This window comes from Eretmochelys imbricata, chromosome 6 (assembly GCF_965152235.1).
Source record: "Eretmochelys imbricata isolate rEreImb1 chromosome 6, rEreImb1.hap1, whole genome shotgun sequence".
NCBI lineage: Eukaryota > Metazoa > Chordata > Testudines > Cheloniidae > Eretmochelys > Eretmochelys imbricata.
This window is the reverse complement of record NC_135577.1, coordinates 62,678,969-62,706,939: the sequence shown is the minus strand read 5'-3', so window position 1 is coordinate 62,706,939 and position 27,971 is coordinate 62,678,969. Positions and strand designations below refer to the sequence as shown.

Sequence of the window (27,971 nt, the reverse complement as noted above, 5' to 3'; positions counted from 1 at the left end):
AAATGCAATTGGATGTTGGTGGAAAGTACCTGAGATAGAAACCTAAGTGCCTCTTATGCATATGACTTAGACTCACCTTAGCTGCAATGGCTGCAGCAGTTATATGTGAAGAAGAACTGTCCTCTGTTGAGGCAACTCCACTATCCTTCTTCTCTTCCTCCTCTTCCTCGCACTGTACACCTTTGTCTTCTGTCTGTTTGTGTGGGCTGGTGGTTGGAGGAGGAGAAAGAGGAGGTGGCGGTGAAGGTAGGTCTTCAAGTTCATCATGTACTTCCTTTACTTTTACAATGGCATCCCGCAAAAGGTCAATGGCATGAGGTAGAGCTGGCAGTATAAACTGAAAACATTCCTATGTACAACAAGAAGAGAAATGACAGTGAAGAGTTACCTGCAGACGAAAATAGGGATTTGACTTCTCTGTCAGTAAGGAGTAATTGGGGTTTAGATCAGATTTGACATCTGATAAAAACATTAACATCCAATTGCTGATGGGAGGAGAATCAAGTGAAAATCTAATAGCTTAATCAAAGGTGAATTGGGCACTATACAGTATTATTATTCATACACAAGAACACTATGTTGTGCAACAGCTAAAATTAACCAACCAATATTACAAATATAAAAATCTAGGATGTCAACAGTTAAGTGCCATTGTACACACCATCCAGTAACCAATCCACAACAGTTTATAAAATGATCATTAGCCAAACCACAGAACACGTCACAAATATTTAAACAGACATTCAACACACAAACAACCTTTATTCTATGCCTATAGTGATCCTAGACTCAAACTGTCCCCATTTTGCTCCTTTCATATCTAAAGAAAGATTCTTCAAATCCTTATTCACACCATTAGGGGTTTCTATAATCATGCTTTCATATGGTAAGATACATTACTTTTTATTCTTGGACTTTTCCTATGGGCTGTAGAATGACAGACTATCATTAATATCATCATAATTTCTTATAACTCAGGATAATTTAACAGTGACCATATAAAATCTATCCTCTAAACCTCCCTTTGTCCTATGTTTTTCTAAAAGATTGTAAGAAGTTTCCATCCTATGGTTGGAGAAATTGAAAAACTGTAGAGACCCTGTAACTGTACCCCGTAACTGTACCCCTTGTACCTATAATACCAGTCATAAGTGTGATGCATTCCCACAACACATATACACAAACTACCTATGTATTTAGGAATATTTTAACAAAATTAAAACAATCTAGTTGTCTCAGTTCCACAGGATTGGTGCTATGGACCAAGCTTTGGTACAGTCTGTAGGAGGAACCCTTTCAGTGTTCCAGGCCGTCACTTGTCCTCCAGGCTAAGCCACATGGCTTCACTGCCTCCTTAGACTGGACCTCTTGGCCTTCAGCACTCCTGCTTTACAACGTAAGCTCTGTTCAGCAAGTGCAACTGAGATAGACTCCTGGTAGAGACTTGTATGCTCTTCAGGGATTAATGGACCTCAGCAAGCATTTGCAGTGACACTCAAACAGCTTTGTCAAAACAGTAGGGTTTGTTAATCGACTGGACCACAGCATAGAAAGTCTTTAGGTTAGCACAGAGAACTGAAGGTTAAAGCATAGCCCATTCTGGTTAGCCCAGCAAAGCTACACCAATGCAGCTGTGCTGATGTAAATCTGTAGTACTGCCCTGCCCTGAGTCTGACCTCCTTGGCCAGACTCCAGGTGAGAGCCCTGACTCTTTCCAACAGCCAGCTCCTATCGCCTGCCTCGCACTTCCCAGCCCTTTGTTTTCAAGCTGGGGAATGTTGCTCAACCTCCTTGCTGAGAAGTGGGGAAATCTATATCCCTCTGGATCATTGGTTGCTAGGTGTCAATGTTCTGATATTGTCTTCTCAGAAGTTCCACTGATATGGGGACCAAGGGCCAGACAGCTAGATGACATCCATACCCATGTCTCTTAGGCTTTGTCTACACTACAAAATTAAATCAACTTAAGTTACAGTGATGTACAGTCACTACAGTAATTAAACTGCTGCTGCATGTCCACACTACGCTCCTCGTGTTGCCGGTACGCATCCACAGTAGCAGCACTTGCAACGATACAGAGAGCAGTGCATCATGGGTAGTTACCCCACTATGTACCTTGCCACCACCTAGCACGGGGTGTTTTGTGAATGGTTCCAATGCCTCATGCATGCAAACGAGTTGCATTCTCAGTTCCCAACGTTCCGAGGTGATGAGGGACCACAAAGGGCTGAAGTAGGAGAGTCAGTCTGAAAACAAAAGGGGGACAGGATCCAGTATGGGAACTGATATAACACCCTCGGGTGCCCCTTCAAAAGTTCTGCTTGGGGCCTCCCAGATATCGTTGTGGGCCTAGTAGTAGGGCTGATGCAGAAGAGGGCAGTTGCCTGTACTTATAACCCCAGCTTCGTTTCTTAAACAGGTCTTGGTGCAGTGGCGGAGCTGAGAAGTAGACCGGTTATTGAGGTCTGAAATACTTCCTCAAAGGTGCTGGGGCATAGAGGCCCAGGGACTAGAGAGTGGCCTTAGAATCATTCAGGCCATGGAATTTTGTGTCCATCTTTTGTGAGAAGAGAGAAGTTCCCTCAAATGGAAGGTTCTGAATGGACTGCTGAACCTCTGGTGGAAGGCCCGAAGATTGGAGCCAAGAGCACCTTTGCATGAATAGTGCCGATGCCATAGTTCTAGTAGCTGTGTCAGTTGCATCCAGGGCAGACTGGAGGAAGGTCTTGGCTATAGTTTTTTATTCTTCCACCTGAGCAGAGAATTCCTGTCTGGACTTCTGAGAGCAGCGACTCCTTGAATATAGACACAAGGTCAGATGTTATAATCATACTGCCCAAGCAAGGCCTGCTGATTGGAGATGTGGAGCTGTAATCCATCAGTAGAATACATTTTTCTACCAAATAGGTCCAGCTTCTTTGAGTCCACCACCTTGGGGGTCACACCCTGCAGCCCTTACCTGTCTCTTTTGTGGGTTGCTGCATCCACAAGGAACCCAGGAGGGGGATGGGAATAAAGGTATTCAGACCCATTGTTGAGGACAAAGTACTTTTTCTCTGCTCTTTTTGAAGTGGGGGGCAGGGAGGACAGAATCTGCTATAGGGATCTGACTGGACCAACAACAACCTAGTTGAGGGGTAGGGCCACCTTTGAGAGGGCTGCCGAGGCCAAGGTGTCAATCAGGCTGTGGGAGGATTTTTTAAGCATCTTCACTTCCAGTTGTAGGTTAGAAACTATCCTTTTCGGTAGCTCCTGGTGAGCTATAAGGTCATCCTGAGGTGCCGAGCCACACAACACAGCCTCGTCTGGGGATGAAGAGGAAGCCTGAACCAGGAGGAGAGCTTCCTCCTTTTCTTCTGCACCAACCATAACATGTAGCCCCAAATCCTGAGTATCGGTACCGTGTTTGGTACTAGAGTCCAGGTTGGGTGCCAGACGGTGCAGCGGAGAGGGCCTTCTCTTGGACCCCACCGAGTATGAACAGCTGGAAGATGTCCCAGTACTTGGGGAAAACCCCACGGATTCCAAAAAGACCACTGGACCTGCATAGGTCACTGCCCACTGGACCAAGTACTTTGAGGGGCACCTGCACCGGGATCCAACAGAACACAGGCCAGGTACTGGTATTGGCCCCTTGGCTGGGTGCATGGCTCCACCTCCAACTCCAATGACAAGTCGGCTTGCGGGGATCATGGTTGGAGATATCCCTTGCTTCCACTGGCCGATGCCGACGGTCTGGGGAATGGTGCCAGAGAGGGGAAGCCTTCGCCGACATCAGCAGAGTCTGTTTCCCTCTGGTCAGTACTCAGTCAGAGGACCCAGTGTGATGGGATGACCACAGAAGACAGCAGCCATGTGGCAGGAGGGCCATAGGAGCAGGGTGGGGAGGGGAGAAGACAACGCTGCATTTGTTATACTTGGTGCTCATTTTCAAGTTTTCTTTGCAACCAGAAATACAGAAGCAAATCTTTTTAAAATGAAATCTCCAATTCTGAAGCATCCATTCAACAACAAATCGTTGCCAATAATGAACAGTGTGTTGTAGATAGAAATAGTTATAATAAATATTGCCAGGAAATAAAAAATGATCACATTAACAAAATAAAAAGTAGCCTATCCTTTAGATGCTAGACTCTACACATGAATCAATTTGCCAGAAAGATTAAAAAAAGTTTCAAAGGGTGCATTTGAATTACAATTCAAGCTAATTAACAGGTTTACTTCTAAATTCTTTGAAAATTAATTCTGTACTCAGTATAAGTGCTGTAAGTTAGGTGAGAATACAGATACACTACATTAAACATAAAAATAATCTTTAAGTGCAAAACTCTTGCTACTATTTCTCCAAAACTATTATTTTTTATAAAACAGTCTTAGAAATACCAAAGCACACAACTCTCTTTATGTAAATAAACTCTAAACCTCAAAAAGCAAAACAGAAGTTAAGTGGTGGACAAGGACAGGAAGTTGTAAGCTGACCGAAAATGAAAAGCAGTGAATCTTTGAGGAAGTACCCAAAGAATTACTAACACATTAGAAAAGTAAACAGGCTGCTTTGGGGAAAATAAAGCAAGCAAACAACCAAACAAAACCCGGTTTGGTTTTAGTACTGACAAATAGGTTCCAAAAGAGAGTTCTAAACCCCACATTATTTGTAGTATTCAGAACTTTTACTGGCAAACATTAAAACACTAGGGATCATAATCTCTGCTAGTGTAAATTGTCATAGGTCTGATGACATCAGTGGGTCTATGACAATTTACATCAAGTGTGTACCTCAGGGTGATCTGCCCCTCTGTAGCCTATACAATGGTTTAGGTTAAGAAATAAGTTGAAATTAACTTTTGGGCTTAAGTGTAGAGGAGTATGGGAAATTGAATTTGCTAGTGTGAGAAAGTTAAAATATAATGGGAAAGTAAGAGTTAGCAAGGACATGACCCAGGGTTATTTTACTCATTGCATTTAGGCTATAACTGGTTTAAAGCAAGGTTTTAATGAATGTTTTTAAGAATTGTGAATGTTTATTAAAATGCTATCTATATCGATAATATGGGACGATGTTATTTTAAATACTGTGTAATGTAAAGAGCCAATAAGAAGGTGGTAGAAATACAATTATGGGAAAGATCAGTTTAATGTTAATTAATATTATAAATTGCTTATAAAAGGAGTAGTTTTGCTAAATTGCCAGTGAACTCCAATTAATATCAAAAGGGTACTATTAGGTTCTAAGATTATAAGGCTGTACTTCATTTGGTGTCAGTGGACTGATCTTTGAGCATAAGTGTAATTGTATACCGTGTAAGTAGCAACTGCATGACTTTAATAGTTTGGTTGTATCATTCAAAGTGTCACTGCATGGTCCTCTACTCAATACATTTTCTGAAACCAACCTAGAGGCTCGAACTTGAAAACTAAGTTGGGTTTTATTGCACCCTTATCTTTAACAACTTAATGCTAACTGAGAACATTTCAATATAAAGGTTATAAAATATTGTATTTCTTTCTTTTGTTGAGGCAAAAAGTAGGAGAAATCTCCCACAAATCTTGATTCTGAGGCACACTGTACAAAAGTTCTCTGAACAGCACATCCCAGCACCACTTATATCTTTCCTTTTGCTCCCAGACCTTACACAAGCACTGCAGAGAAGAATGTGCTGGTTTTGGCATTCAATCAAACACACTGAATGCTCTCTGAAGCCAAGTGGAATATTTAGTGTGCCTATCATTACAGCCATAGCCACAACCCAAAGTACTGGGTAAAGTACAGCTTCTTGTGGGTACAAGGGTTTGTTTCTTCCCCCACTATATTGCTAAGGCAAACATAGGGTTGCCAATTTTGGTTGGACATATTCCTGGAGGTTTCATCACATGACATAATCTTTAATTCCTGGAAACTCCAGGACAATCCTGCAGGTTTGGCAACCCTGGTACAATCTAGAGTTTACCAAACAAATTGCTCCTCTTAAAAGATGACTAGAGCCATTTTATTACACTAACAGTTTAAATCTTAAAAAAATTATCTTTTGAAACATCACACTTCTTTTCATTTATCTACCAAAAAGTAGCAATCAGTATAGTCAGAAAAGTGAATATAAAATACCATGGGACATCTGCTATTTATGTTCTCTTCATGATTTATTCTCCTTCCATGATAAATAAGCAGAGTTTAAAAGTAAAAAATTGATTTTGTCTAATTGTCAGGGATATTAACTAAACAGGATCTAAAAATCCAGCTGGGTACTTTTTCTGACTCATGTCATTACCAGTAATAAAGATTCTGCATTTGGAATTTAGCTGCTGTTTCTGTTGATAGTGAGACTTAAATTCACAGCTCTTTATATTGGTGTCCTGGTCAGAGCTAAGTACATTGTCAGCGCTTAAATAATTTACTAATTAAACTCCAGGTTAATTTATTAAAATAGACTCCAGGGTCCTCTCCTGTAGCTGTGCTACAAAGCTAAGAGGAATAAACACTTCCTTGCACAAGAAGTTGGCAGTTGTGAATCATAAAATATGAAGGAAACATATACAGAGTAAGAAGGAATAATTTTTACACATTTACCTTTTTTACCATGATGGCATTTTAACTTTTCTCATTATTAGGGAAATTGCAGTCTTGCATGTTTTCCAGCTCTGAATGTTAACATCCACATACCCTCTTTTTACCTTCCGGTGACATTTAATAAGGTTATTTTAATGAAATTAAAAGGGAAGTAACAGTTCATAAAAAAGAGTAAATCCTCATTTGATACTTCTGTAACTAACTCATTCAATTCAGTTCATGAGATTCCTACATCTCATAAGTATACCTCTCTATCATGGGTCTTAATAACCTTTGCCGAAATCTAGAGATTAGAATTAGAGATCTTGCCTTCTTAAACTACACTAATTGAGGGGGGGACAGAAAGACAAAGAAAGCACATCAGGTTACAAAAACACCTCCTTTATGAAATTTCACTACATATTTTTTTCCTTTCTTTTTCAGCAGAGTGATCTCATTCTTTATTATTTGCACATATTTCATATATTCATTAAAATAACTATTTCTCAACATGTTGTACAGCTTTTCATCATCCTTTGTTTAGTTATTTGCCTATCTTTACATTATGAGTAACTCAGGGCAGAGACTGTGCCTTGTTATTGTTTGGATAACACCTAGCACATTATGGGTCTACTGGAAATAGTAAATAAAAAATAACAGAAAAACAATGCCATTATCTCCCCCATAGTTTAACACATGGGACATCAATCTTTAGAAGCTAAAAAAGGGGCAATATAATGTATTGAAATAAGGTCTCTTTGGGATTACCACCTATATACATTGTCAAAACTTTTTCAAGCTTATTAATATTCATTTTTTATTTTTGCTTAAACAATAGTAAATATGGGGTAAAATTCTTATTTTGATGTGAATCTTTCACTGCTGTGATGGAAACTCTAAAATGTAACATAATTGGGGTAGTGTATTAGAATCAGGAAATGAAAACAACTTAAAATAGAAAACTGACCAGCTAGTTTCACTGTCCAAGCTGAGTGAAAGACAAAAAGAAAACAAAGTACATGAAGGGTGAAAAGTAACTTTGAGTTTTAAAATTCTTTCAGTTGTAATAAGTCTTAAATTCAATAATGAAAGAAGAGATTATTTGGAATATATCTATCTTCATAACAGTTTAAAAACTGTTGCCCTACACCGTTTTCCCCCCCCTTTCCTGACCAAAACTGGTAGTAAGAAATAAATGAATTCCTCATACATCAGACTGAGCTGGATCTCTTATTTCTCCCTGAGAATCAGAATGCGGAGTCTTGTGGTTGCAGACAGTAATGCACTTGATCCTGCTTTTGGCGATATTAATACATATATACATGGATTTTTGTAAAATAGGTTGTGTAGCTAATTTTCTGCCATGTCAAGCAATGTGAAGTCCTTCTTATAGGATGGCAGCAAGCTCTAAAGGTAGACTCAATATAAACTCTTCTTACCTGTGACCCTTTTTTGCTGCCTGGCAGGTTAATTATGAGAGTTTTTCCTCTGATTCCACATACAGGTCTGAAAAGAAAGAGAAACAGGGTGAAATGTATGCATGTGCCATCTTTCATGGGAAAAGCCCAGCACGAAAGGGCAATTATAACTAGTCACCACTGCCTGCCATTTCAGTTTGCGTGCTCTCAAAATGCCTGGTGGTCACATTCCAATCAAGAGTTGAATTAGGACAGGGGGGTGAGATGTGCTCAGAAGAAACAGGACCAGAAGCAGCATTAGGTAAGGCAGACAATCAGATTTCCACATTTGATCAAGTGTAATATAAAGACACTGATTGGGCCAGAGCCCCATTTGGCATAAATCTGTATAGTGCCATTAACTTCATTGTTTAGCTACATCAAATAAGGATCTGGGTTATTTGCTATTTTCTCAAATTCTTTGGTTTGTGTACAACTTGAGTAATGGTTCCAGAAAATTATTTTGACTAGCAACTAAAAATAGCAATAGGTCACTCAAAGTTCCATTTGTTCTATTTTATGTTTTTAATTACAGCAAAAGGAAATAATAATAATTCTCATATATAAAAATTTAAACAGGAGGACTGTTAGTACAGCAACCTGGACAGAATGGTGGTATATTCACTTCAAACATAAAGGGCAATTTTCAAATCTTATTCTCCCTACGAGTCTGCTTTGCACTTCCAAGAGGCACATTCAGCAGTGAAAAAGCCAAGATGAAGAGGTTACTTGAAGCAGAAAATTTGAGATTAGAGCCTATCTCATCAGCATGGAAGATCAAAAATGAATAATAATAATATTGCTAAGCACTTATGTAGATGACTTAACAGTTTCAAAGACCTTCACAACTTTAGCCATTTATTTCTTTGGCACCCCAGACTACACCTCCATTTTAAAGATGGGGCTGGGGGGGAAGGGGGAGGGAAAGAGATAAGTGATTTGCAAAAAGACAAAGCAGAAGTTGGTTTCAAGACCTCAGAATCAGCCCGGATCAGGTTCTCAATCCTGTACTCACACAACATCTCTACCATACAATATAAAATACGGTATATATAATAAATATTACTTTTATATTTCAATACCACATAGGGTATATCTGCACTGCATTGTAATCCTGGGTCTGTGGGACCAGTGCTTGTGGACCTGGTGTTTCCAAGCCCATGCTTGAGCATCCACACTGCATTGTAAACCTGGGTTTACAATTGCTGGACCTGGGTCTCACAACTGTGCTAATGCATCCATATTGCACTATGCAGACCTTCTGACTTGGATTTGTGGATTGAGCTGTGTCCACATTGCAAAATGACAGGGCTCGGATGTGAGTCTCAGCAGGACTCAGGATCCAACCCCCAGGTGGGTCCTGGGATCAGGGTCCTGAGTGCTTGCTGACCCCAGGAAGACAGATTGTGTGTGGACAGTAGGGGGAGTTGGGCTCAAAACTGAGTCTAAGCCTGGGTTTACAATGCAGTGTACACATACCTCTAGATGCCTGAAGTCAGGATTGAGGCCCTGTAGTGTACCTCTTTGGAGAAAGAGGTAGACAGAGTACCTGCCCCTGAGAAAACAAGTGATATATAAAGGGAAGGAGAGATGAATACATCAAAATATGTACATGTAATTATATACAATGTACAATTCCTTTTTAAAAAACATATTCTGCATTATATTTATATCTATTCATTAGATATTCCCAATTGCTCCAAACCCTAACTATCATTTACAGGTGAACATTTGTAGGCATTTATGTCAAAAGTGGGTTCTGAGAAGTATTTGAAGAAGGAGGGTAGTGGCCTTAAGGATCAGTTCAGGGAGGATGTTCCATGTTTAAGTGGTGTCATGGAAGAAAGTGAGAAAGTGTTTGGGGCAGTAGGTAAGTGAGTGGTCAATGATGACATTATTAGCAGAGCAAGGGAACTACTCACATGAGTAGTCACTCATGTTTGTACCTATTTACAGGATCAGCCCCTAAATTCAAAATTTTACGCACAGGTATCTATGAGTGGAGACAGTAAATACATCATAGGATGGAGTTTGCCTTGACACTGAAAGTAAAGAAACACTGTGAGCCTTGTCACAAACGATACCCCAGATGTACATCTGTAGCCCAAACCAAAGTCCATTAGCACCACCAGAGTGTACTACAACCTATGGGACCATGAAGCGTTATCAGGAGAGATTTTTTCCCCAGAACTCAGGTAAAGAACATTTAGTCAAAACCAAGAGAAGAGGGAGCAAAGCTGCAAGTCCTAGAAGGTACCTGCCCTTCACCAGGCAACCCCAACATTGCGCAGATCAGTCTACTAGCAATTTAGATGCAGTGACGTTACGTATTTGTGGCACAATTTGTCCTTCTTTATGCATTAGGGAATCCCATCAGATATGGACAGATGCATGTTTTCCTCATGACTTCATTTCAATATAATAAGGTGCCGGGGGTATCCTGAGAGTCCTTTCCAACTTCAGTCACTGACCACAACTGCTCCAGGTCTTCTTAACCACCACTATGCTTTATTATATATTACATTTACAATCATTGCCAGCTTCCCCACTAGCTCTGAGGAAAGGTACAGTAGCAGCAGCCACTTCTGTTTACTTTTGTCTTCCTCTCCTCCCAGCACTTCCTTCATGTTTGCTTACATAGTCCTAGCCGCTGGATCCTTCCACCCAACTAGCCTCTCAACTGTATCTTCTCTCACTTAATTGGTCACCTCTGCCAACCACCTGTCTTTCAATCAGTGCTCAAATAATATAAACTGGTGGGGAGTTGAGTGACAGGGTGCTGAGTCAGCTCCTGACAGCACACTTTGTTTCATGAGAATTCTTTGCAAGAGTTCCTACATAATTTTGCTAGACTTTGTAAATCGTGCTTTGTTGCAAGTCAATTAATAATTTGCAAAGAATTTATGCCACAAGTTTTTCTTTTTTCTATTTGTTAAATATTTGAGAAGAGATTGAAAATTTTTCGTAATTTTAGATTACATTGTTTACAAATTACATTTATTCTATGGCTTGATATGTAACATCTTAATTTTTCAGCTACACAGCTGAGTTGTGATTGGCCACATAAGCCATATAGCATTGTTCCTCTTCTCTGACTGAAGGATTGAATCTTGGTATAAATGCTTTCAAAAAGTAAATCTGAGTACTCAACGGTATGAACTTAAAATTCACTTCCTACAGACATTCATACTAATAGAACTGTTTTGCAGGAATGTCTGCAGAAAACAAAGTCAAAAGGGGAATGAAAATAGCAAAAGCCAACTCGTGTAAAAAAAGTAGGTGAATTGTATTGACTGCCTGATTGCAGCACTTACCCAGCTCTGCACATTCTTCATTAAAAATGTCAGAGATTGGACATATGATGTTTGCTTTTTACAATTTAGTTGTCTAAAATATTAGAGTGTAGCTAAAGGGCAAGAGTGAAGCCACCGTGAAAACTGCAGACTGTAAATGCACATCTCCAAAATGAAAGCATAGTGAACCAATATGTGGGTAGTTTTAATTGTTCCTGTCATTAAGGAATCACTGCCGTAGGGCCTGAGTCAGGACAGCCCTTACATGTTGTTTTGAATAGGGATGCTTTTTTGAATCAGCGCCATAGGGAGGAGTTTGCCTGCTCTTCTTTTTAGTAAAACATTTTTTTAAAAGAATACAATTATTATATGTTGCCATGGAGTCATAAGAGTACCTCCCAATTTTATACAGAGAACTGAACAAATTTTTTGTGAAAATCCTAGGGTGTGGTGGGAGGGAGCAAAAACCAAACTCACACACCCAAGTTTAAGCATCAGTCTGGGAAAAATAAGGTGTCACAATTTTTTAGCAAATGAAAAGGTAAGCCACAGAAAAAAAGAGGAGGAAGGGGAAAATATATTTCTTGCTGGGATGTTACTGAATGTTTAGAGCCAAGGACCACAGCTGATTTATGAGGGAGAGAATTTCCCTGGCTTTCCTCTTACACAAATAATTCAGTGTCTTAATGGCACTTAGAGGCTGTACTGCATTTTTCTAGCAGGGTTACAAATTTCCTAGTGACAGGTGTCAAAATGTTTAGCATGAAAGGGCACAGTAGCTTTTCAGAGCCTCAGAATGAGCCTTTCATGTCATTGCTAACTTGACTCACAGAGAACACAAGTCTTGCCTTCAACTGTGCAGTTCAAATATGTTCTGTCTTACAGTCTCTGTACTGCCTCTTGTATTAGCATATTTCAGGTGTAATATTGCTCAGTTTAGAAATTTCTTCCAGGGGAACGGAGTAACAGCTTAAGGTTACTAGATAACTTGCAAAGATTCAAGTGGCAATTTGTCCACTTGACAACGTGAACTGCATGTTTAAAAAGAGATGACAGTATTTCCTTCCTTGTCCCTTTTCCCTCCCTAGTCTGTCACAGGAAGTGGTATGGCATGAAAAAAGAAGATTACATTTTGCATGTAAAATTCAGCATTGTCAACTCTTGCATTTTTTCACGAATGACAGCATTTTGGGTGGGGGTGAAGCCAGTCTTACAATGAGTGAGACAACCCAGCCCTCCTTAAGCAGCAGTTTCCAACCTGCAGCCTAATCACCACACAGCTGCTGCTGCTTATGCAGGGAAAGCCCCTGGCAGGCCGGGCCGGTTTGTTTACCTGCCATTCCACAGGTTCGGCCGATGGCCTGCGCTGCTTCCAGCAGCTCCCTTTGGCCTGGAGCAGCAAACCGCGGCCACTGGGAGCCGCGATCGGGCGAACCTGCGGATGAGGCAGGTAAACAAACTGGCCCGGCCCGCCAGGGGCTTTCCCTGCACAAGCGGCGGAACAAGTTTGGGAACCACTGCTCTGGAGAATATGAATCCTCTGATTGGTTGTCTGTGCCACTTGCCCATCTCTGGGGCAGAACAACCAATTAGAACAGCTATAGGAAGAGTGTGTTCTCTCTCTCTCTTCTCCCCCCGCCATTCCTCCTCCCCTCCACTTCCTCCCCCTGAGCAACCTAAAGCCATTTTCACAGGAGGAGTGAGGGGATGAGGGAGCTAAAGAGCCCTGCCGCTCAGAGAGGCTCTGTTCCCTCCTCTCCTCACTCCCTCCTACAACCAATTGGGCCAGGACAGTGCTCCTGCTCCGCTCTTGCAGCATCCAGCCTTGGAAGGGGCAGAGAGGGCAGAAGAGCCCTTGGAGATGCCCCTCCAGCCTGGAAGGGGGAGAAGGGAACCCCTACTGCAGACCCTCCAGGGTGAAGAGACCCATGAGGAACAGGGGGGAGGGGCAGGGTTTGAACTGATGCAGGTGAAAAAGCTGTGATTTATGCTGCTCTGCAAGGGACATGCCCTTGTATGTGGTTTGGAAAGTTTGCATATGTGAAAAATATGCAAATTGAACAGTTCAATCCTATTACTGCTACTACTTAAATTTCATGCTGTGTGTGGAGCCAGAAGTTTCTGTTTCAATATACTCATTGAGTGTCAAGAAAGAAAAAAAGAAAGAAAGTTGATGCAGCAGCAACCTCTACATTTTGGTTAAAGCTGGACTTTTACAACAGAATTCTCTGTATTTATCTCCTATGCAGTATCTATCCTCACTGTTAGGAAAGAACATTTCCAGGTATCCTACAACACTACAAATATGAAGAGCTTAATTTAATAAATACTGTGCCTGGCTTTGTATGCCACAGCAGTAGATTTTAGCATGCTTCCAAACAATAAGTAATACATCTCCACCTGGCAAGGCCTAGGTGGGATACAATGTATAACAAAACTCCACATCACACAGGAAATTTAAATTATTGTGGACTCATTCCTTTCGTGCACATAACTCTTTCTACAACCTCAATTTCATGATTCTTTAATATCTAAATAATTTCAACAATAAAAGTAAGATGACCAACACTGCCAACCTTGCAAATTCAAAAGCAGACTAAAGCAGCAGGCAGCAAGAACTGCAGTGGCCTCTACTGGTGACAAATGGAACAGCAACCCAAAGCTTAAAGTTTAGGTTGCCAAGTGTGGCTTCTAGCCGGTGAAGCCAGAACTGGACATCAATTCCAGCTCAGCCTGAAGTCCTGAGCTGCCCATAACTTCTAGTGAGATCACTCAAAGCAAATAAAAGTGCTCCAAAATTTCAGGACCAAAAAAATACTGTGGTAGTTGGCAACTCTAAAGCATACCAAATTTCTATGGATTCTTGGTCGTTTTGGGGATAAATGAGTGATATCCTTCAATGAGGCAAACTTGAAAGATATGCAGTGGGCTACATGTTACCTTCAGCTGCATGAAGAGGATAGCAAATTGTTGCAAAAAAGGAGACACACTGAGGAGGGGATGTCCTGATACTGGGACTAGAATCTAGTGGTGGACCCAGGGTGGGCGAATGGGTGAGAAGAAACAGCAATACCGAGGATTGACTGAAAGCTGTAGGAAAGGGAGAGACAAATCATATGAGAGCCATGATGTCTGAGACTAGCTGGAGAAGGAGAATGGGAACAAAACAATCAGGGTGGGGAGAATTGTGACTGCTTGGGCAAGGAGACTGGGACTGGGATGAGAAGTCTGAGTAATGGAGACTGTGACTGTGTATGTATCTAGCCAATAATACTTGGTGATTGGCGATACAGAATTGTAACCCAGATGTTGGGTGCACCTTTTCCCCAACTAAATCAAGTTTTTTAGTGTCCCTATGTTTGGGTGTTGGCCATCTTATATGGCCCTGGTTTAGGGTGACCATACATCCTGTTTTGGCCAGGAGAAGTCCCCTCTTTCAGCTCTGTCCCAGCTAGTCCTACTTTTTCACCAAAACTGGATGTTTGGCCCAGCTGCAAGGCAGAGTGGAGAGTGGCAGCTGCTGCCCAGGCGTCAGCTGAAGGCAGCACTGCCCACCAGCAGCAGTGGAGAAATTTGCTGCTGGCAGGCAGCACTGCCTTCAGAACTGATGCCCGTGTGGCGCAGAGCTCGGGCGTTCAGCCCCAACTGCGAACGGTGTGGGAGGGTTGTTCTGGTGAGCCTTGTGCGCGGTGGATGGTGCGGGGAAGGGGATGCATGATATCCACTGGATTGGTACGAGGTAAAACTGTGTCTCTACTAAGTGATCTGTATCTCAGAGGGTTGGGGGAAAGTGACTTAGAGACAGGAGGGATGCCCCAGGAATTCCAATAAGGCACTGCAGGAACAGATAAGGCATTGGGCTCCAATTATGCTGACTCCACTGGGTTCTCTCTCTTGACCCAGTTCTGTACCCATTTTCATGGCAAGTTTGCGAGGCTGTCCCCAAAGAAGGAAGGTGAGAGACTTGAGACCTTCTATACATTGAAGGTGAGGCATAAAATTAAACCTCTGATTACAAAGATAAGAAGGAATAATTCATCAGTCATGATGGTATGGTATCAGGGGAAATTGCAGGAGACAGAGAGCCACTACTTATGGAGGGACTGGAGGCTTGCAGACAATAGGTACCAAATGCTTGAATGAGGTGATACTGGTGATCTCTTCATTGACGGTGCCAAGGTAAATACTGCCAGGGTCAATTGTACCAAAGGTCGTATTATGTCCAGTGTAATGTATGCCTCACGGGTAGGACCAGTGTGGAAATCTCCATATCATACATCTGGAAGAGTGGAGAATCTAACACTGACAAGCACAGGAGATCTATAGCCGCAATACATGCTTCTGGCATCGTTGGTACCGACAATGGTGACTGACACTCAATGTGTGGTGGTACCGAGGTGGGGGCAGATTCTCAGCCCAGAACAGCAGATGACATCAGTCTCCATGGTTGTGTTGACAGTACCAGAGTTGATGGTACCAGGGAACTTCAATCCAGGGCTCAAGCTCCATCTTTGGCACCCAAGCAATTCTAAGAAGGCTCTCATAAGGGTTGACAATGGTCTGAGACCTTGCTGTAAGGGGAGCTCTTTTTAGCTGTATTGCTCTGCACCAACCTTCCAAGTTCAGAGGCAGGTCTCAAAGCACAGTCCATAAGAAAGTCCCACAGCCTCATCTCTCTAGATTTTTCAATCCTTTTTTTGAAGGATCTCACATCTGGCACTTTTCTCTCTCCCAGACACTTTAAGAACTAAGAAGAGGGCTGTTAACAGGCATTGTTACTCTGAAGATGGAACAGTGCTTAAAACTAGGTGACTTCAGCATGTTGAAGCCCTGGTACCAAGCTACTGCCCAGAACAGAAACCAAGACAAAGTTTAAGTAAATTATTCTAAATGGGACAACAATAGTACTACTAGCTAACTAACAATTATATACAACTAACTAACTATACACAACTAGAAAAATAATTCTTGATAGAGGTAAAAACTGTGAGCAAGAGCACATGTAAGGCTCCAACTACCATCCATGGGTGGTGAGAAGGACTGAAAGTGACCCCTCTTTATAACCTTGGCGGGGGGTGCAAGGAGAATCAGAGTGAATACACTGCTCCAATGGGCATTACTACGGTTTCAGTGTACAAAAGTATGCATGCATTTAGTGTGGAATAGACATGAAATCACTCAAAGAAGAATGGGCTTTTGGTATAAAGGTGGAGGCTGAACTGACTCAGGGACACTCTGTTGATCCACAAATTAACATAAGACTGTTACTAAGATGGAAAAACCCTGCTGGAAGAGTTGAAGGACTGGAGACATACCAGGGTCTCGATGTGGAAGACAGTGACACCTGGTAAGCTTAGCATGTGTGCAGACTGTATATTGTTTTATTGTATGTTTTCTCTGTAAGGCTTTTGTAAATAAATGTACCGTGCTTTTGAAAGCTGGCTGGTCATCAGTAAAGACTGTCATAGACCCTTGAAGACAGCAGAATGGGAGGTTCCACTAAAACACAATGGGATGAGCACAATGAATGGCAGGGGCAGTGCAAGACTAAATCCTTGGCCTGGAGGGAGAGGGATGTGGGTTCTGACCCACAGAGAGGTGATGGCTGGGATGCCCTTGAGCAAATCACAGAGGAGACCAGTAGTGCAGTTAACCCTCGAACTGACAAGAGGCATCTCAAATTGGGCACCCAGAATTAGTGTATATCTTTGAACTTCATCTCAATATACCTCAATTCCCCATCTGTAAAATGAAGATAATAATACCCCTTTACCTCACAAGTGTTGTGAAAATAAATTCATTATTTGTGAAAAACTCAGATACAATAGCAATGAACACCCCTAAAAAGCCCAGGAAGAAATGAATAATTTTGTATTCAGAGCAGGGTTTGAATAGTGTGCAGTACATCCTGGGGCCATACACTGAATAAGGAGAAAACAAAAAATTAAATAGTTGTTCATTAGGTGATCATCCTCCATTGTGTGCACTGAATGAAGCTGGGTCAGCCGGAAAAAATAGTTTGTGATCATGTAATTAATGACTGTATCATCATAATGCATACACATAGGGGAGCCACATTAAGGTTGCATACACAACCTTAATTCTGGCAGCTCCTAACTTCTGAGTGCTTGATTTTGCAACCTTTATGTTCTTTTAACATAGTTTTTTTCTGTGTAGTAATATTAAAGGAAAACTGCAGATGAGTTTTAGGGGGGAAACAGTTTGCAAAACCTAATATGACTGCAAGTAATGTGATCTCAGTGTAAAACATTTTGATTAAAAAAAACTATTTTAGGATTTCAACATTCCCTATACAGTGCTGGAGATCCAAACCCAATTAATGCTAGTGCATGAGAATCAGAGTGTGAAACTGACTAGACCCAAAGTGAAATTAAACAGTCTAGTTTCACAATCCAAGTGGAGTTAAAGAGAGAATACATTACATTGTAAAAATTAACCTTGATTTTTAAAATTATCTATTTTAATAATCCCATGTATCATTAGTAACTCAAAGAAATATTTTTAAACAAAGAGTATAATTCTTATATTGACTAGTCCAGGGGCTTGTAAAATTCAGTGCACAATTTCAAAGCTTCTCTATATTAATGTGAAGAACCACTGCATGCTTTTTAGATTCTACCTTAGTTTATGTTCTTTCACTGAGCAAGATGCTTTGTACAGAGAAGCTTTATAAATTATTCTAAATTATTCCTGAAATGTATTCATATTACAGCTTTGCCAACCCCAAGACTTCAAAAATCCTCCGTCAGGCCCCCCAAAATCATGAGAATGACTAAAAAAATAATAATTCTTTTTATTTGCCTTCTGGTTTTTGAGCCTTTACAGTACACATTGCCAAACTTTACTCTGCAACCAGGAAGGCTAGAAACTTTTATTTTTAAAAATGAAAGCTCAGATTCTGACATAATCATATGATTTCAGGAGGAGATTCAAGAAAAACAAAAAATATTGCAAGACTTGCAATAAAACTGCAAGACCTGGCAACAGTTTATTTGAATAGACAATTAAACACATTGGGGGCGGGACTTTAAATGGGAAAATACAGTGATAGACTATCACAGAGGAACAGCAAGCTACCCAATGGAGCTCCTGCTTGGCAATCTACTAGGTTCCTCATTTATAGACATGAAAAAAAAAAAGACTTAAAACTCTGCTAATCTTCTTTTACATGAGACAACTACACCATAATAATCATACCTTACATTTATATAGCATCACAAAGGATCCCCAGTAGGAATCACTTTTTACATGCTACTTAAACACAGCCAAGTCTAGAGTGGAATTCAGTAGCCAATTAACAGTACATGGAACCATTACACTACAGTTTGTAAGAGAACATGAAAAATAATACCATAGCCAGTTGGAATGAGAAAAAATTATTTAGAATTGGCCAGAACATGATGTTAAACATTTGTTATTATACAAAATAGTGACATGCAATTCTTTACAAAAATGGTAAGCATCTTGACTTCATGTCTTATTCAAAAGATGGATGGCATCTTCAACAACACAGTACTTCCTAGCATAATGATGGAGCATTTGTGCAGCACTAACACATAAGAAAATGACCTACTGAGTCACTAATACAATTTTCTGCAGCACCTGTGGTTTTCCTGAGATTTGATGGTGTACATGGCCTGGAGTTTATCTAGCTGGGAACTAGAGGGGCTAAAAGAAGCCACTTGCTGCCTCAAAGGGTTGGTGTGTCTTTTGGCAGACCTGGGGCATCAGTGCCTGTAACCAGTATCACCAACCAAGCCAAACGTAAGAGGAAGGGAAAGTAAAGGAGTGTACCAGCTACATAGACATTCTATTAATGTTTTGGAAAAGGTCTAATTTCAAAGGCCTGTATAATAAATCTCTGTTTCTCAAGACAATTTGAAAGATTTGAAAGATAAATGATTCCCAGCCAGTTTCCTGCTTGTCTGCTAATTTCTGTATTTAGTGCTTGAATTGAGGGCGGCGGGCGGGAATTGGTATCCTTTTTGAAACAATGAAGTACAATAATTATATTTGAGACAGCTAGGGATGCGTTAGTATGGAAGGGGCATTCCACCCTTCTGCCCCACAACACTTGGGAATGGCTGAAGTCAAGGGACATTTTCTCCTCTTCCACTCCATGCACACAGGAGAAAGGACAGCATGATGCATTCTCTCTTATCAACAATAAACATTATATCCCTACTTTTAGACATGTTGTCCATGTGACTCACCAAAGCCTGACCAGCTATGCAAGTCCAGGGGCTTGCAAAGTCAGCCCCACTGTAATCCCCACTTTATTAGTCAGAGCTGACAACAAAGAAGCTAAATTATCCCCTTCCTCTGCTGAAATCCGTGTGTATCCAAAAAAAGAAAATTCTTTCTCCCAACAATATATAACAGCATATCAGATATGGAAATGAGAACACTGGGCGCAGTGGACAGAATCTAATGATGCTAACATGGTGTTGCCTTTTCGGATACCCACAAAGGGACAAAGGTTTAAATGGAAACTCTCAGTCACTTGGGGCCCTCACAATTGCACGCATCTGAGTAAGAATTATCCTCAGATTTTAAAATCTCTTTATTATTCATGATTACAATACTCGTTTTATCTACCACTGAAATTGCAAAATAAATAAAATTAAAACCATTGCAGTCATTGTTTCTGAGTTACCCTGAAATATTTTTGCTTTGCTGTTTCAGAGACATATAAACAGCAATCACGTTAACTAAGGCTTTGTCTACATCACGCAGCTTTTACGACAAGGCTGTGCTGCTACAGCCATACTGCTAAAAGCTGTGCAGTGTATCTGCTGTTTGTCGGCAGGAGAAAGCTCTCCTGCCGACAAAAAACTTTCACCCGCCAGGAGTGGCAGCAGCTTTGTCAGCAGGAGAGCACTCCTGCTGACTAAGTGCTGTTCACACCCGTGCTTTTTGTTCGTAAAACTTTTGTCACTCAGGTCTGTGTGTGTTTTTTTTGACTCCAGAATGACAAAAGTTTTGCCAACAAAGTTCCAGTGTAGACAAAGCCTAACAAAAACTTGTTGATTCTACTAAAGCTCTAACATTATAGAAAGATCAATCATGATACTGAGAACCTCAAGAGAATAAATGGGAAAACCCATGTTTCTTTTATGGTACACATGCAAACATAGGATTGTGGGAGAAGTTGGTGTTTTCCTTCAAACAACAATAGGGAAAGAAAAATTATCATCAAGCATCAGATAGTAAATTCCAAAATTTAATAGTTAAATGACTAAAAACTAAGCACATGTGACAGTGCCACTTTTAACTTTATGGCACCTTAGAGACTAATCAATTTATTTGAGCATAAGCTTTCGTGAGCCACAGCTCACTTGAGCTGTGGCTCCCGAAAGCTTATGCTCAAATAAATTGGTTAGTCTCTAAGGTGCCACAAGTACTCCTTTTTTTTTTGCGAATACAGACTAACACGGCTGTTACTCTGAAACTTTTAACTTTCTATATTTTCATACAGAAATATTTTTCTTTGCTTATTCTGGAACATACTGGAGCGTCAAAATAATACCCTTATATTTATCGTACTAAAGGAAGTGCTTTGGTGCTTTATAAGCTATATATACAGGAATTACTTCACTCATCACTGAAATGCAACTGCACTGGGTTGGAATCAAGCAGCTGTTAACACTATACAGTTTGGGACAGGATATACAGGAGGATACATTATCCAGCAGAAACTGCAGGGGGAATTTAAGGAGGCAGAATGCAACTACCAGAGTTGGAATTTGGCCACCTATCTGGGGTTCAGACCCCCTATTCTTAAGATATGTGCCAAGCATCAGTTCTTTTCTGTGCAGTCATTCCACCACCTTGAATATTTCTAGGGAAATAGTTCACTTTGTATTTTGTTGGTAACATTCTTACCTAGAGAGCATGCCCAGAGGAGTAACATTAAGTGATCCCATCAGCATTGCCAGGGCCATCCCTGGGGCCTCTCGCTCTATTACTTCTTTAGTGGCCTGTAATCAAAGATTAAACAGCAGACTGAGTGAAAACAACAAAAAGAAATGAAAAGAAATGTGAAACTAACTAAAGTTTGTATAAGAACATTCCCCATTTTTCTTAAATGTGATCAGCATGAAAGTTTCAGCTGTGAGTGTTACAAACTCAGAGCGGAGACAGTCAGCTTTCCTGAGGTCTTACCCTCTTGTGATATAGAAGATGCCCATGACAAAGACTGGATTCTGAAATTCATCCCCTAAAGAATATTTTCTTGCTTGTGTAAAGAAAATAAACATAACATGGAAAATACAAAATCACTGTTAGATTTAGTGTAACAAATTACTGACAGAATACTGAAAGCCTTGCGCTCTGGGACCTTTATGTCTGCAGGGACTATTAAGTTCCACTGCATGAATAATGATAACTTCCTCTATCAGGAATGAAATAGCATTTGGCAACTAGGCAAGAAGACTAATTGTAAATGCCCCCTTATTATCATCATGTGAATTTTCCTGTTGGCTTTTTTCAGGGGAAAAGGAGGGAGAAGTATAAAGCAATCTGAGTAGGAGCAGGGAAAAGAACCTGCTAAATGAAGCCCATGTAGCAGACAGACAGGAAAAATAGTGAAAATGAAAATGATAATGGCCAGGGGATGGCAGAAAGCTGCAGCCTTCCCTATCAATTACATCGGCAAAATGGTGGTTCCAAACAAGCCAGTGGCATTTGTTCACAGGCAGTCCATATGCAGGAGGATGGTGGTAAAGTTACCAAATTTTCACAATTTTTTGCATGTAAGGAAATGGGTGAGAAATTATTTTTAAGGGACATGCATACTCTTCTGCTGCCACTTCATAACACAGGATTTGTCATATAGGATTAAATTTATCTATTCTAGTCTCTAACATCTAGCACTGGCCAATACCTGATACTTCCAAAGAAAGTTAAACTCCTTTCTCCCATTCCTTATAATGCACGTGACCAACAGTGTAAATGTTGTATGTGGGGGATAAAAACCTCCTGACTCTTGCAGAGATCAGTTTATGCTCTGAACCATGATATTGGATTACCCTTTTCTTACCACAAATAGCTATGAAAGTTACTAATTCTCATAAAATCATCAAACCCATTTTTTAAAAATGCAACCAAACTTCTTTGTGCAGCGATCAGTAGAAGGGACAGGGAAGCAAGAAACTCCTTGTTAGGAAGGTCACTGTCAATATACTAAATATTCTTTGCATAATATTTTGCAATTTGACACACTGAAAGAATTAAAATAAAAAATAATATGTAAAAGATTCCATGGAAAAGTTATATATTACAAATCAATTACATTTACCCAGCATGTTTCATTCAGAAGCAGCAGACCCCAAATGGCTTTGCAGGTTGTTGGCTCAATTGTTGCATACAATATGCCCCAAGAAGATACTATGTCTCAGTGTGCCAACCCTTGTGATATTTGGTGTTATTCTTGAAGCCCGGCTCTTGGAGTCACATGATTTTTCAAAAAAAAAAAAAAAAAAAAAATTCTAGCTCTCATGGTTCCAGATGAAAGCTTGAAAATGTGAGTCCTAAAGGCTCAAAAACCCCAAAGGCAAAAAAACCCCTCAGATGTACTATTTTGAAATTTGCACACTTTTTAAGCCTACCTCATGAGTTCTGAGGGCCTGACTGAAACAGTAGGGCTTGGCAATACTGATGTCTCCACATCCAGAAGGGTGCAGAAATACTACATCACTCCTGAAGTGGGTGCAACAGGGAAACACAAGGTCTGCTGCATTAAGTCTAACCCTTGAGCTGGTGTGTAAAAGGGATGTGAAACAAATGCCGCAACTATAATCCCTTCAGCAAGTATAAAAGTAAAGATTCAAATTCTTACAGTTACAGCTACTAGATTCCACATAGAGTTCACCAGTCAGAAAAGAAAACAGGAATTGGTGGGATCATTGCTGGTATTAAGAACACTTATTTTGCACTTCTCATCAAAGGATCTCAAAGCATGTTGCAAACATTAATTATTTCTCTCTTACATTATCCAGGAGAGGTAAGTATATCCCCTATTTTACATATGGGAAAACTGAACCTCAGGTTAAATGACTTGCCTAAGGTCACTAAGTGAGTCAGTGGCATAGCCAGGAATTGAATGTCTCTTTTAGTCCCTAAGAGAGCATGTTACAGGGCAAACCCTAAAAAAAAGAATATGCCTATTGCATATTGCTTAAGCAAAGGCATTACCACTAGCAACATCTTCCAAAGGTAAATATAATACCAACAGACATAACATATAACCACAAAGAAAAGACTCCAATCTTTCATCAAGATGCAAACTGGTATGTGCACTCAGTCCTGGAAACTAGAAGCTTAGGCTTATGCTAAACCAAAGAATCTGAATGCAGTAATAGAAACTACATTTCCCTTTAGTTCATGCATATAGTGTGTGTTGTACAATATCTGCCATCTTCCCTTCAGAAACAGAAAAGGCATAAAAATGCAGCTTCATGTTTTCATTGCTGCAAAAAGGAAATGGGAAGACATGACTTGGAAACAATAGAAACAAAGCTCAGATCTCTATGTTGAATAAGGTGTTCTGCCAAAAAATATACCTGGTTTGATATAAAATTATCAATCGCCCACTGAAAATCTAAAAGATTTGGTGTGTTTTTCAGTATAGAAGAAATATACATTACAGTATTGGGACAAGTTACTGAAAGTGCATCTTACTAAGAATGAAGAAAGTAGGCACGCTACTGAACTGTGTATGGGTGTGTATATAAAATCACATACACTTGTATGTATTATACACACATATGCCTTTCACCTTCAAGTAACAGATATTTTCTAAGTTATTAAAAATTGCTTTTAAACATAATTTATATATTGAGATCCCTTTTCTTTGCCCTTGAGCAGAGTGACACTTTGAAGATGTCATTAGTTAATGTTTGAAAGAGGCTTCAAAGATAGTGAAAGATATAAAAGAGTGTCACAAACAACGACCTTGCAGTCCAGGGAGTCCTTCAGTGAAATTCAAGCACATTCTTTAACTTCATAAGAAAAATTATCTTAATAAAAAGTCATTGCTAGCAGGCAGATTGATTATTAAATATGCATCGTCTATACAACGGCAAAATCTGAAAGGGCAACAAGTCCAGATAAACAGTCTGACCCTTCGTATAAGCCAATAAATATACTGCATTCTTAGTATGTATGCCTTCATCTATTATTACAGGCATACTTCTGCTAACAGGAGAACATTGCCTGTTCTCACAGCATGGCTAGATGGATTTAATGAAAATGGCTGCTACTAACATTCTCACAGTTCCATCTGCTGTTTAAATCAGCCACCTGAGACTCCACTCTTGGGATGTCTTTAAATAACACATAGATACAGTATGTACAAATCAGTGAGCAAGAAGAATTGCAGTCTTTCTGAGACAGACACATGCAAGTTAAGTAGTTGTACATATGACTGAAATAACTGGGCCTGTCATAGTTTGCAGACCATTTTGTGTTCATCTGTAACACTCTCTTTGTTATTTTCAAGTAGTTTTTTATTACAGAGCTTTTAGCCACCTTTCTTAACCCCTCCTCCGTGGACTGAGGCAGGAGGAGGAATGTCAATATAACATTTGCATCTGTGTCCAGCTCAAGAGCTAACAGGCAGATATATTTACTCTCCTGCATACAAATCATTAACAAAATAAGGTGACTCAGCATCTTGATATTGCACCAACACCCTGGGAGTTGTGGACTGAGGCAGGAGGAGGAATGTCAATATAACATTTGCATCTGTGTCCAGCTCAAGAGCTAACAGGCAGATATATTTACTCTCCTGCATACAAATCATTAACAAAATAAGGTGACTCAGCATCTTGATATTGCACCAACACCCTGGGAGTTGCAGTGAGGCAGTAAAACTCTGTTTGATAACCCACTTTAGAAATTTCCTGAAAAGATCAGTAACCAAATATTAGGCCTAATGAAGCCCATCTCCTTATTTTATCACAATTCATCATCTCCCTTCTTAACGTGACAGGATTGAAGGGCACTGGTTTTGGGACAATCTGCTGGAGACAGAACATGAAGACATATTTACACTAGAAAAATTAGTATACATAGTACAGCAACAGCCAGAAATAGTGCAGTTGCACTGGCACTAAGCCACTAATATAGACGGACCTTTGGTGTTTTTACGTCAGAATTGTCAGCTATCATGGTTTTAGTGTGTGTCTCGCAATATTTACTTTCTGAAATTTTAGTATTACATTTTCTCATGACTGCAGGCATTAAATTTGTGAATTTTACTTCATTCAGAAGGCCAATGTCTCTCATTACTTTCACTGGGGCTGAACCTCAGTCACGGCAGCTACCATTCCCTTCGTTCTCTCTCCATGGAAGTGAGCATGTTTGTTATGTTCACAGTTGGGCTTCTGCGGTTCCAGCAGTACCGGGGGCACTCACCGCGAGGAAGACGGGGGGTTGGAGGTGCTCACTGGAGCAGACAGGCACCACTCCAGCAGATCCGCTGGTGCCTGCATCCGACTGCGCATGTGGACGCATAGCCTTCTCCTCAGATACTTGCAGAGGCGAAGTTCTCTAGTTTCCCAAGTCTGAGGCGGGAACAAGTGGCAGATGGAGCAGCGGGTGATGATGTGGGCTTTGCTGAGGCAGTAGAGAATGTTGGTGCTCGTCATTCACAGAAAAGCTCACACCTTTTGAAGCTGGCTTGTTAGGGCATAATTCCCGGGAGCTTTGGTCTGGGAGCGGTGTTTCCCCACCAGGGGATCAAGTCCTACAGGGGAGCCTAACTAAGTACGTAACAAAGCCAACTATATATAACTAACACACAAGTAAACTATACACAATAAGTAGGAATGGACAAGAGTTCTATTAGCCAGCTAAGAGCACCGAGGAACAGGGGTTCTGCCTCTGGCCATGTGGCAGTAAGATGGAACTGGAACAGCACTGACCCACATAGCCTCAGATGCAACATAGGGACTATGCATGACACATGTGTGGGTCAACAGACACTACTACAAACAGTTCCAGCTCCGGTGCCTGGCATGCATGCACACCCACGTCTGGAATACATATAGGGACCATCACTCGAAGAAGAACTGAGAGGAAACAGTAGAATGTGGGCTGCAAGTAAGATGCCACCTGTCTTGAACTTTACAGAACACTTTCAAAATTGTAGTGACTGTCACACATCCCACAAGGTTGTTAATCAGGAATGTTAAAGCTCCAATTTTGTGTGACAGCAGCCTCACAGGGTTTCAGACCCTGCTAGACCAGCATGGAGCTGGCAGAAGGCCTGGGATGAGTTAAAATAAAGGAATACATAGGGGGCCTAAACACTGAGTGAAAGAGGAGGCTCTGGGTGGCCTTACCTTCAGATAGGTCTCCCTGCTGCAGCTGCCACTGATTGAAAATGTGTCAGGAATTGAGTTTGTTCATCCCCAACTGCCAACACAGTAGTGACAACAAGGAGTCCTTGTGGCACCTTAGAGACTAACAAATGTATTTGGGGATAAGCTTTCGTGGGCTGGAACCGACTTGATCAGATGCATGGAGTGGAAAATACAGAAGCAGGTATAAATACATGAAAGGATGGGAGTTGCCTTACCAAGTGTGAGGTCAGTCTAATGAGACAATTCACTTAACAGGAGGATACTAAGGGAGGAAAAATAACTTTTGAAGTGGTAATGAAAGTGGCCCATTTCAAACAGTTGACCTTATTGTCTCGTTAGACTGACCTCACGCTTGGTAAGGCAACTCCCATCCTTTCATGTATTTATACCTGCTCCTGTATTTTACACTCCATGCATCTGATGAAGTGGATTCTAGCCCACAAAAGCTTATGTCCAAATAAGTTTGTTAGTCTCTAAGGTGCCACAAGGACTCCTCGTTGTTTTTGCTGATTCAGACTAACATGGCTACCACTCTGAATCACAGTAATGGTGGCATTCCCTTGGGGACACAGAATGGCAGGATGAGGGGAACAGAATAAGGAATGCAGAATGGTATAGGGACTTCATAGAAATATCAAATTGAGCTGTTCAGCAGCATTACATCTATACTTCTTTTTAAAGTATTGAAAATCACTGGCAAATACAAAATTTAGTCAATTTGCATAAAATGCTCATACAATAGGATCGTATGTCTCCCTAACCCCCCCCCCCCAAAAAAAAAAAAAAAGGTGGCAATGCTAGGTGAACGGGAGAAACAAAGGGAATGCAAGATGCAGGCAGGAGACAGAAAGGCAAAGGAAAGGGGTTGTTTGCAGGCTAATGTAGGGTTCAGGGGAGAGACAGATGGGCACAGGAATGTGGAGTGCAGGGAGGGAAACTTAGAGGTTACAGTGGAATGCGGGGCCTGCAGACTAAGAGGGATGGGAATATGAGCAGGATGGAGACTGAAGAGGTGCAGGGGAATGGAGAGTGGCAGAGGGGAAACAAGGACTAAGATACCGTAAAGGGAAAAGGATGGAATATGTGAATGAAGGGTTTGGGCTGGGAACAGGACGCTATGAGGGAGCATGGAAGTGAATTGGGAGTGGGACGGAGACTGGGTGGAATAGGGAGGGAAATGAAGAAGGGAGAGAGAGAGGATATTGATAGGGAAGGAGGGAATGGACATGGATAAATTGGTAGCTTCTCCTACCTCGGGGACTAGGAGGAGATAAGTGGAGGCCAGTAA

General features: G+C 40.9%; 1 protein-coding gene across 10 annotated transcripts in view; it reads right to left on the bottom strand.

The window, feature by feature from the left end:
• Nucleotides 1-27,971, bottom strand: part of GPHN (gephyrin) — a 582,839-nt gene that overhangs the window by 200,135 nt on the left and 354,733 nt on the right. For 9 of the 10 annotated variants that reach the window (XM_077818687.1, XM_077818689.1, XM_077818688.1 and 6 more), the window contains 3 exons: nucleotides 21,201-21,295; nucleotides 7,984-8,050; nucleotides 77-349 (listed from right to left, as the gene is read on the bottom strand). In XM_077818687.1, coding sequence (XP_077674813.1) covers nucleotides 77-349; nucleotides 7,984-8,050; nucleotides 21,201-21,295 — 435 coding nt within the window. The remainder of the gene's footprint in view (nucleotides 1-76; nucleotides 350-7,983; nucleotides 8,051-21,200; nucleotides 21,296-27,971) is intronic. The other variant, XM_077818696.1, reaches the window with a different exon arrangement.